This window comes from Dioscorea cayenensis, chromosome 14 (genome assembly GCF_009730915.1).
Source record: "Dioscorea cayenensis subsp. rotundata cultivar TDr96_F1 chromosome 14, TDr96_F1_v2_PseudoChromosome.rev07_lg8_w22 25.fasta, whole genome shotgun sequence".
Taxonomy (NCBI): Eukaryota; Viridiplantae; Streptophyta; class Magnoliopsida; order Dioscoreales; family Dioscoreaceae; genus Dioscorea; species Dioscorea cayenensis.
Genome location: NC_052484.1, coordinates 18,926,150 through 18,937,929, shown reverse-complemented (window position 1 = coordinate 18,937,929; position 11,780 = coordinate 18,926,150). Strand labels below are relative to the sequence as shown.

The 11,780-nt window shown below is 35.9% G+C and overlaps 1 protein-coding gene across 2 annotated transcripts; it reads right to left on the bottom strand.

The window, feature by feature from the left end:
* Nucleotides 1–1,623: 1,623 nt before the first annotated feature.
* On the bottom strand, nt 1,624–10,791 carry LOC120275785. 2 transcript variants are annotated; one of them, XM_039282482.1, is made up of 13 exons: nt 10,329–10,791; nt 9,041–9,089; nt 8,135–8,347; nt 7,899–8,033; nt 6,442–6,803; nt 6,152–6,352; nt 5,874–6,068; nt 4,548–4,622; nt 4,412–4,478; nt 3,187–4,279; nt 2,979–3,035; nt 2,145–2,216; nt 1,624–1,973 (listed from the first exon to the last, which is right to left on the bottom strand). In XM_039282482.1, the coding sequence occupies exons 1-13, from the start codon at nt 10,722–10,724 to the stop codon at nt 1,913–1,915; spliced, it is 2,976 nt and encodes a 991-aa protein (XP_039138416.1). In that variant the 5' UTR covers nt 10,725–10,791; the 3' UTR covers nt 1,624–1,912. The 2 variants fall into 2 exon arrangements, with proteins under 2 accessions (XP_039138416.1, XP_039138417.1); XM_039282483.1 differs by lacking the exon at nt 2,145–2,216.
* Nucleotides 10,792–11,780: the final 989 nt, after the last annotated feature.

Sequence of the window (11,780 nt, the reverse complement as noted above, 5' to 3'; positions counted from 1 at the left end):
ATTAGTTAGATTAACTCTTTTCACAAAAAAAATTCATTTTTCAAATTTGTCTTACTCTTTATATTAGTTAGATTAACTCTTTTCACATAAAACATTCATTTTTCAAGCTCAAAATATTTTTCAAATATCTATACAAAACTCATTTTTTAGATTTTTAGATAATAGTTCATGGATCAAATAAAAGCTATACTACCAAGATAAAACTTGCTATCTACATGTTGGGGACCCTGTTAAGGGTTTTACCCCTACATGGTAAACATTACCATACCACTAGATCCACATAGCCGTCGTCACGATGGGGACGTGGATGTTGGGGATGCCGTTCAACTTATTCTGGGGTTCATCCGGAGTGAAGTAACGGTTAGGGCGGAAGCTTAAAGAGTTAGAGAGAAGGATGCATAAGCATAAATATTAAAAAGAGAGAGAGAGAGAGAGAGAGAGAGAGATGTATGAACAAAAAATGACTTTTTTATTGCATTTAGACTTGGATGGTGGATACAAGGGAAGGGATGAGACCTTAAGTATGGATGAGATCCCTAAGTATGAGTCTCTTTGGATCTAAGGATGCCTCCTCCTTACAACCCAAGAGGGCCTTATATAGGCTTCAAGTCCTAACTATTTGTTACAAGACATATACCTGTCATGTAGCTAACATGACACTTACCAAACTTAACTATAGCTTACAAGACACATACCTAATTGTCAGGGGTGGACATGGGCCGGGCTGGGTCGGGTCTGGGCTGGGCTAGACTCAAAAATATAACCCATATATTCGGGCTGGGCAGGGCCGGGCCAAATTGTTTTGATCCAAACCCGACCCATTTGATTGTCATTAGGCCCAGGCCCAGGCCCAGGCCCAACCCAACCCGACCCAAAAAATAAATAATTTTTTTATGAAATAATTGAAATAACTAAATAAAACTACTACTACAACCCCTAAAATTTTTTCAAACATTTAAAAAAATACAATACAAGTATTATAAATGGTTCAAATAAATTCTATATAAATAAGTAGTAATATTATCAACAAATATTATATATATAATTATATATATTATAAATAATATATGATATATATATATATATATATATTATTTATTTATTCGGGTCGGGCCGGGTCGGGTCGGGTCAAAATTCATCTGACCAAACCCAGCCCAAAATTCAATCGGGCCAAAACATTTGAGCCCAACCCAGTTTTTTGGGCCAACTTTCTAAACCCAGGCCCTGTATTTTTTTGGCTGGGTTCGGACCAGCCCATGGGTCGCCCGGCCCATGTCCACCCCTAATTGTCATGTAGCTAACATGACACTTACCAAACCCATTAATTACAAACATGCTCTTCAACAGTAAAACTACTATTGCTACAGTTACAAAGTAAAACTACTATTGCTACAGTTACAAATCTATTCTTCTCTTTGCACTCTTGCGTAATATCATTAGGATTTAAAATATATAAATGACAGTGAACAATATGCAATAGTATCAAATTCATTATGTTAGCTTTGGATTTATCAAACACTGAGGTATTATTGAACCAATCCGGTGGTGCACTACCGTAGCACTTCTGGCCAGAAGAAAATATAAAGAAATTAGATATTCATTCCGGCCAACAACATTGTACAATTGATCAAACTTGAATGATGATAAACCTAATAACATATGATTTAATTACATACTCTCCAGTCAAGTTTCATAGCAACAACAGGAACACCAGTGATTTGTAAGTGCAGAGAGGGAAACTGAGCCACAGAAAAAAAGGATCAAGTTGGAATATAAAAATTTTTGGGATATCAAAATTATACGTGGTTCTCTTTCAGAGCTTTTACACCAAACCCTCTTTTGAATTAGCATCCCTGTAACCATTTGAAAAGCTAGCAATTATCCTCTTGAAAACACCCACAACCTTCTCTACCTATGTTCTGCGTTTATGGGAAGATCTTTGATGATCCGGTGAGCGGGACCTCGACCTCCTCCTGCAGTCAAAAACGGCGGGATCAAATAAACAGGTAAAGTAGACGTTATGGATAATTATTCACATGAAGCCATAGCCAGGAATTATATAAACCTCACATTCACCTGGGATGCCAGAAGATTTAAGACAACACAATCTTAATCTTTAGAAAGCAGGAGTTGTGGAATCTTACCTCCTCTCCACAGAAGAATAGGGGGATTGCCTGCGATGAGAATGCTTGCTATGTGGAGAACGCGAAGCTTGTCTAGAAAGAAAAAACATCATACTATTTGTGTAAGTAAAATCATATTCGCTATACAAGCTTTGCCTCGTACTTCTTTTACTGGAAGTGTACCTGCACACTAGAAACCACTATGCTGTTTCCCATAAAACTAAAACTTAGTTGCTTTACTATGTATGGAGATTTGCAAAACTAGTAAGGATGAATTCCAGTGATTAGTCAGATGGCTTGGGTTATTGATTATAAGGTAGTCCATGGACACTAACAGATGGCAAAATTTCAGAACATCTAAAATTACATGGTCTCAAGCAAATGGCATTGTGAATTTCTCACACGGCATCCCAAGGCATAATCAATGAGCAGGAGAAATGCAAGTATGAATACATCCAATTGCTGATCTGAAAAGAAGCAAACTCTATTTGCCTTTTTTCCAACTTAGATGAATCTAACTGCTACCAATGGTTAATATCAAAATGTGTAGTCCACTGTCAGGTTCAACATGACAATCATAATTGAAACATATATTGGAAACCTTTCTCCATAAAGGTGAAGCCAACTATGGTTTTCCTTGTGGGAAAAAAGGACAAAAGTCCAGAAGAGTTAGTGCATTACACGTATTTAGTATGTAAAACAATTTCGAACATAAATGGTCAAAGAAAAATTTTAAAATATTACACACAAGGATATTAGAGTTAACTTTAAAGCTCAGATAGTTAAAGATCTAATTATAACAAATGCAGCTCTCAACTAAAGAAACAGCAGTTACCAAATCAATTTTTATAGTACCTGCTTCTAGATCTTGTGGGTGCTGGAGATGAGCTACGCTTGTGTGATTGCAGCTTTCTACAGTACAACGACAACCATGAAAATTAAAAAAATATATAAATATACAGATAGATAGAGAGATACATGGATAGATTGACAGATAGAGAGACAGATATATATATATATATAGAGAGAGAGAGAGAGAGGGAAAGAGAGGCTAAATGTTTACCTTCGTTTTGAATTATCGTAAGGTTCATCGCTTGAAATATAGCCATGCTCATGTGAATAATTATTCTTCTTGTTTTTACCTCTATTGCTGGGTGATGAAGAGTTCCGACTCTTATGCCTACGTGAATCTTTCGTAATATGTGAAGAACGGTCCTCCCTCTGATCTATTGTATGTTCCCTCTTCCTTCCATCATCTTCCTTGTCTTTTCCTCTTCTTTCTTTTTGGCTCCTTCCATCTTTCATGTTATCATTCTTTGAACTCCCTTTAGAATCATGCTCCCTCTTGTGTGATCTTTGCTTAACATTTCTCTCCTGATCTTTCTCCATATCTTTCCCCTTCAAGCAGTCCCTCTTCTCTAGCTTTGGTTTAAGTCCGGCCCTATCTTCATTAGTTCCAATCCTCGGAGGCTCAGAATTTTCATCATTTGTCTTGTCTGAGGCAGACCTTGTCTCCTTGACAGAACTTCTGGCATCAACCCTTTTATCTGGGTGGCTTTTGGTGCTTGAAATATTTTTAGATCCTTTCCCATGAAATTCACCCGAATTAGCAATATCAGCATTCCCACTTGAAGAACTGCACATTGTATTTTCATCTGCCAAAAGACCATGCCTCTTTCCAGAAGGAAATTCATCAGGTGTCCCTCTATCAACAGAAATGGGCTCTTCATGAATTTTAGAACCTTCTTTTGGAAGCTTCTCATGATAATTTGAAGTACCAGCAAACGGTAGTGCCTTTTCCTCATTAATATTTGGACCATTTAGCTTCTCAGTTTTTTCACCGCTGGCAGCATAATGATGATCTGCTGTAGGACACAAAATGTCCGTTGGTCCATTTTCATTTTCCAAACTCACATCTTTTGTGCGCAAATCCGTTGATAGCATGCCAGAGTTTTCGTTTTCATCATCATTGTCTGAATCATAATTAGCCAGGCCTAATATATTTCCCCCCAGAGAATCTGCACTAGAATTATCACTATGTTCAACTTTGTTACCATTCTGTTTAACAGGGACCAGAACCTTGGCAGTTGATGGGGAAACCAGAACTACTGATTGTGGAGAGGCCTTCTGGTTTTCAACAGCAGTGCCTTCATCAACTGCCATAGAAAAGGTAATGATGGTAATAAACAATACCAGGGCAACTCAAAATAAAATAAAATAAAATAAAACAAAACAAAATAGATGCATAATGTCAGAGGCAGAAAAATGCTTCAAATTGTTTCACTCACCTTCAACCGTTAGATCATCTTCATTAAGAACTTTAGTAGCAATTTCATTGAAAAGTTCATCAGTTACCTGCTAACCAATAAATAATCAGTGATAAGAGCTCTACAACAAAAAAAATGTCAGGTGGATAACTAGAACCTTCAAGAGAACTTCAGTTAAAACTCGCTTTATCTCTTGATTGATTGCTGCCGATTTTGCAGCTTCCACATCATCCTGCAGAGAGTGCACAGAGAGGCAAGTTGTGTATAATTCTTAGGGAGTTCCCTTTACATTGAAAAAAAAAAAATCAAAATAATAATGAAACTATAGACACAAACCTTATTTGAGATAAATGTTAACATTAGGTAAAAATTCTAGTAAGGCATAAGAAATGGAGTGAAGTGGAACTGTGGTTAATGCAAGTCTTGTACTATGTGAATCTCAGGCAGATGAATTTGATAACTGATAAAAAATCTGAATTACTTGAAGAGTGTCTATGAATTAACTATATCTACATCAGCAGGCCACACATAATCCAGATAAAGATCAATGGCGTTGCTTCATCTTTCTCGAAAACAGGTATTGACCAATGTGTATAATGGTACTCATAATTAATCTCTTGGCATTATTGGTGAGAACACAATTTTATTCAAGGGAAAAGCTCACTGAGGATAAGGTTAAGATTGTTGACAAGAGAAAAAAAAAAGTGTGGTGGTAATAACAGCACATCTCAGATCAGGTGCATGAAGTAAAAGTAATGACAACTGCCCTTTGCATTGAGAAGAGAAGAATAGCTGCCAAAACAATTTTAACATGTAATAAGACTTGTGGATTGCAATTTTTACCACTCTACTATATGTTACATTTCATTATTTAATTTGTGCTTAGTGATTTGGAGGTAGATATATAGTTGGAGGTGGTCAAGAGTGATATTCCAAGAGAATTGTGACTCAAACAATTGTTAGAAAACTAATGAATGGCCACATGTAAACAAGTTGCAGAAAGCTGTCATTCATGAAATACAAGAAACTAAACAGTATCAAATGAAATCAAGATCTGAAAGTAAATTATATAAGCCAGTCTTCCACCCACATGAATTTAGCAGTATATACTTTATGAAATAATCAATAGATTGGGTAAACCAATGAAACATATCTTTTTATGTGTTATTGACTTCACCTTGATTTAATACTTGATAATTGATAATTTTAGTGGTGTGGATATTTGAAACAGTTGGATCTTAACCATATAGGCAATCGCATTTGAAGATCCTTCTAATAGACATGAAAATTAGCTAATCCTCTTCTAGACCAAATTAAAGCAATATATACAAAACTAACTTAACTGATTTGACTAAAAGTACATGTAAGCTAAGGACCAAGAATAAGGGGATTGGGAGAAGAGAAGAAAGCTTAAATTAAAGGTGGCTTGATAGAACTTTCTACAGAAGGAAGAAAGAAAGAAGGATTAGTAAAGTTACTGCACCTCGCCATCTTCATCATCTTCAGTTGACCTATTTGAATCAATACTCTTGTTATCAGGCTCCCCTCCTCCAAAGGATTTGTCACCATCCTCAGGTTCACTGGCCTGAAATGAACCATTCAGGTTTGTTGGTGCAGTACTTGCAATAACAGATTTGTTTTTTATTATTTCCTCCCTAAGCCAATTTGGTACAGCAGCCTGCAAATTTGCAAAAGCAAAAATCATGGTGCCTGTGCGAACAAGGAAACAATAGCAACATTAACTTGGGAAGATGTGTCTGCCTTTTTTGGTCTTTCAGGGAGACTCAAAGACCCAGTTGCATCTCCAGAAGATGCTGCTCCATGATGAAATGTTCCATTCACAAAATCAAAAGGTAAGGTAATAGGTGGAGTACTAGGACGAAAGCTGGATCCAGGGATTCCCTCAAAAACTGGTACAGATTGTACAGGTAAGGGAGATTGGAATGTGAAAGAAGGATCAAACTGCATTACGGAATAAAACAATTTCAAATAAATGACCTAAACATGCAAGATAAAGGACACCAAAATATAAATTTTGATGGAAGAGATACCTGTGTTTCAGATGGTACTAAAGGAACTTGTAAAGAAGTGGCCTCTGGAGGCACTGAATTCCATGTTTGAATTGAGGTAGTATGCACATCACAATCCATTACACCAGCTGGATTTGCAGGATTGATTTGCCCATAGCCACTCCTTAGTTGTGAATCGTGGTCAGAAGTGAACCTTGTTTCAAAATCCAGATGCTTAAGACTCGTGTCAGTTGAAAACTTCGTCTGCTGCCCTCCATGATTGAAATGAGGATGCTTCACAGAAAGATTTCCAGCTGATGACATAGAATGAGGATGCAATCCTTCTTGAACTGGTAAGTCAGGCATCTGTGAACTACCATTTTGGTCCAAAGCTTCTCTGTGACCTGGTGATACACAGTGATGTCAAAGTTCTAACTTCAAGTATCAGAAACCCCAGTCATTGATCTTCATACCCAGCACTTGACAGGAAACTAAAAGATGTTACCACAAATATCGTGGTCCATACACTTGTTGAACAAATAACAGCGGAATTATAGCTTTTAGAAGGTTAGAGTTCTCAGGGAAGATAAAGCTCCCCCAAGAAATAATTTTCAAGAGAGAACAAAGTTTGGAAATTATCAAAAGGGCCAACAATTAAGAGATAATCATACATAGCCCCAGAATTAATAAACTTTTATATGAAAAAATATAACAATTAAATCTAACATCCAACTAAAGCTTTGGTTAAATGATAGACAAAAGGCAAAATCTCATCTCCCATGTTATCTCATCACTTCCAACCAAAAGCCCCAAATTGGGTCAGAGCTATCCCTCCCACCAATCTCTTCTTACCATATTTATTTAATTATTTATTTATTTATAGTAATTATTTTATAAATAATAAAATTAACAAACATTGATCATTAATTTTTCAAAAATAATTTAAAATAATTTAAATATTCTTTTAATTAATTAAATCAAAGTTTGGTCCATTTCATTTAAAATTTGAAGATGGAAAATGAAATATTTCTTTAAAACAATAACATATTTTAATAAAATGATGGTCAGCAGTGGACAATCAAAAAATTAAAAAGCACGTGAACCATTCACACGATGATTGTTAGCAGCTGGTAATCAAAATCAGAAAGGGATCACGGTTATCAGGTGTTCAATAAAGTTGAAACCCCACAAATAACTAAAAACCAGCATATGTGTCACATTAAAAAAATAAATAAATAAATAAGAACTAGCACAGAACTGAGGAAAAACAAAATATAAAGCAACAAGATTTTCACAATGCCTGATAACAAATTCTGAAGAAGTTTTCAACTAGGATGCCAACATTTAACCATATGTGAAACCTATGGACGCATACACACTCCAACTGATTAAAACAACAAGACCACACAAATCACTTGGCATAACCATTGTTAGAGATCAAGAACCAGTTTGCCAGATGACTGCCATGAAGAAAATTAAAATACTATTTGAAAAATTACCTGGAGCAGAAGAATAACTATAAGATACCTCCTGCTCATAGACTGATGGAGTTGAAAAGCTCCTTTGCGGAGAAACCATATGATCTGTATTGGTGGCCTTAACTTCATATCCAGCATCATGGGATATTCGATGATCTGAGAAACAAAAAGGTAATACAGCAGTAACGGTCTTGTACAATAAAATTGATTTGCTACTCCTAGAAGATGCATCAAAATAACTGGCAATCGGTGGTTACTTGAATTAGCAAGTGATGGCTGCTGAATAACAGTTGGTGGGGGGGCCACTGCTTGCTGATACTGATCATGAAAAGTATAGATTGATTCTTCCACTCTCCCAACTGGTGTAAATTGTGATTGTGAATGGTGGTTGTCTGGAACAGATTTAGCAGCGGCCCATGCCCTGGCCCTGGCAGCCCAATCTTCCTCATTTGGGTATAAATTGTTTCTTTCTACAATGTTTTAGATAGAGCAGGCTCTCAGAAAGTTCTCTTGCCCATTTAGCAAAAAACAAGATGAAACAATTCTTGTGTGAGTGTGTGTGTGTGTGTGTGTGTGTGTGTGTGGAGAGTGAGAGAGAGAGAGGATGGGAGGGAGAGGGGATTGTACTTGCATTTTAAGAAGAGTGATCATTGCATGATCATTCCAAGATCCTACCAAGCATGGATTCATATGTGTAGACATTAGAAACTCCATAAAAGCTTCAAATTTTGTGGGCATTGTCTTACCAATAAAGTTTTTTTTTTAATGATGTTAAAGGAAAAGATCCTAAGTGAACAAATCAGGTTCCTTGAAAATCAAGGTGTGATATCCGATGCACTACACACGAAAGTTATGACTTTAGGCTTAAAAAGAAAAGAAAATATCATTTATCAGCAGGACAAGGTCAAAAGTTTAGCCATTGGTATTCAAGTTTAATTGTTGGATCAATATGCCTCCCTAGGCTAAGAAATATTTATGCACAAGCGCCATTAATAAAATTAAGTTCATAAAACAAAAGAACAAGAGAGCGGTCAGTCAAATTTCAAACAAAGTTAATTTGACAAAGTGGAAAAACTTCCATTACACAATAAAGTAGAAAATATGGGTGTCCTTCATTGAAAATGGAAAGGCATAAACTCATATAAATAGATGATAGCACTAACCTTGGTGTTCCCATGGTTGTTGCTGAGACCAAGGAGTGTTGCCCCATGCCTAAAGCAATTAAGTCCATAAATCTTACCAACAGTACCACAAAAAAAAAAGGAGGAACCTGACTACATGTGCATTCATAACTTGAGATGAACAATAGTAATAATGATGCTAATTGAGGAATATCACTAACATCTAAAACTACAAGGTGAACCAATACACAAAATACATGCACGCACACCCCATTAAGATCTGTGACAAACCTTCCAACCATCATAACAACTACTGCAGTTTCTTTTGGGTAGATTTTCAATTTAAATAAAGAGAATACATGATTCAACAAGCCAAGTGGTAATCATAAGCCAAAAGTTTAACCATAACTGGATATAAAATATAATTTCAACTCCATGACATCCAATAATAAGATGTGTGTGTATATATAACAACCCAATAAAAATTTTCTGCCCTTACTTGCAACTCAAGTGGTGACAATTTGCGAGGGCCAGTAGATAAGAAGCTAACATGGACATTAAAAAAATAATCGCCATGCCAATTGGAATAATTCTTGCTTCAAGGTTTTTCAATAATTCTACAACTCACTTCTAGTTTTTACGTACTCTTTCATCTCAACAACACTTTATGTCTAGAGTTCTTTCATAGCAATTCTACTGAATGCAGATGCAATCCTTATCAGTTCCCTAAGAGATCAAACAAAAAGAAAAAGAAAAAATTGCAAAAAGATTTCCGTGTCCATGCAACTATTCAATATAAAGGAGATACAAACCTTTTCAAGAGGAAGAGGAATGTAAACAAATTAAATTAACAATTCAAAAGAAAGTATTACAACAATCATACTTTTTTATTTGTGGCAACTAACACTGACTCTTGCAGTCATCAACAGTGGGATCATTAGAAGTGAACCAGCAACTATAAATCATAAATAAGAATGATAACCACATAGAACCTAATAAACTATCACTTCTTCACTCTTCCAAATGCTTGTAAATTTTCAGTTCTCAAAAGGTCCTTGGAACAAAAATAATCTTTACATTCTTGATAAACAAGTCAACCAACAATATTTGTAAGCCCAGAACGCACAGAAGAAACAAAGAGAGAATTACAACTACACGCCCAAAACTGCAAACAAGCGAAAACCATGCAACCAATTAACCCATAGATTTGATGTATAACCATCAAGAGGGAAGAAAAAGGGATCAATATAGCAGACAAACGAATAAAACAGCGGCTCCCATGCGATAACTCTACGTAAAATCAGGTTCACATTTAATTTGAGAAAAATACCTGATTGGGCGGAGGATACACCGACGCATGAGGATGAGGAGGAGCGGGGCGATGGGATGGATAAGGGGGAGGAGGCGGCATGGAAAGTGGATACGGGTGCTGGAAAGGGGATTGACTGTGATAACTTACAGAGGGATGGGGCGGAAGCGGAGGGTGCGCTGCCATCGGCGGCTGGCGATGAAGGAGGTGAGGATCGTGATGAGCTTCAGGAGGAACCCAGCGCTGAGGAGGAGGGAGGTGATGGGTGGCAGGAGGGAGAGGAGGCCTCTCCCAAACTGGAGCCACAGAAGATGAGGAAGGAGGGTACCAGTAGGGGCCTTGCTGCTGTGTCGGCGGAGGCGGAGGCGGAGGAGGATCGCCGCCGATGGGATGACCGATCAACCGGCGAGGATCCATTCACAGGCTCCGGCGATCGGAGAGAGAGGTCTAGGGATTTCCCGGGTTTGAGAGGTTCTCACTGGAGTTGGGTGAGGTTTGGGGTGGGGGTTACGAAATATAAATCATGAGAGCTTTTTTCTGAATACCCCCCTGAAATATTAGATATTTGAAAACAAGCGCCCTGAAATTTTCATAGTTACATATAAGATGATTAATGAAAAATAATAATGCAATGGTTTTTTTTTTTTTTTGTACCATGTTAAAGAAATTAAACGAGGTTGAAAATTGGTGAAATTATTGGGTTAGAATTGCACTTTTGTTCCTTAAACTAAAAACAAAAAATTTTGAATTTATTTTTAAAAATAAAAATAAATAGATAATCTCGATATGGATAAAATCAAAGCAAAAGAGTAATTTTGGAGGAAAAAAATGATGTGTGATCTATCGGTTCTTACACGAATTTGAGTCTCTCATCTCGTAAATACATAATTAGTCTTCTAGAGAAATAATTTATACTAGGCATTTTCTTCAACTTCGCATCGGAGATTTTAAAATGTTATGATGAGATAATATAATTAAACAATTCCTACCATAAAAACTATGTCTTATGGATATTTATTACATAAATAATTAAGTGTAATTAATATTTTTCAATTATTAATATTATAAGTAATATAAATAAAAACTTAAATATTATTATAAAAATTAAAATTATTTCTTGAAACGCTCTCGAGTAGATTATACATCTACTTTAATAGTATATATAAATGAAGTATTATTGTTTCTTGCCTCATTAGGGACTAAGTTTATAAGATTTAAGTACATGATATATTGGAGGGGGTTGTGACACCTACTTGTATAATAAAAAAAATAGAGAATAGGACATTAATTAGAATACGACAATCAAAGTGGATCCTAGTAATTGATATAATAATATTTTAACGCAAGTTGATACATAAACGAAACTTTTTTATTTATATCACCAAATCATTTAAAAATGTGAAAAATGTGTATGGTTTTGATTTTATTATAAATATTAAAAGTAGAACATATAAAAATAAAAGGGTTTTATGA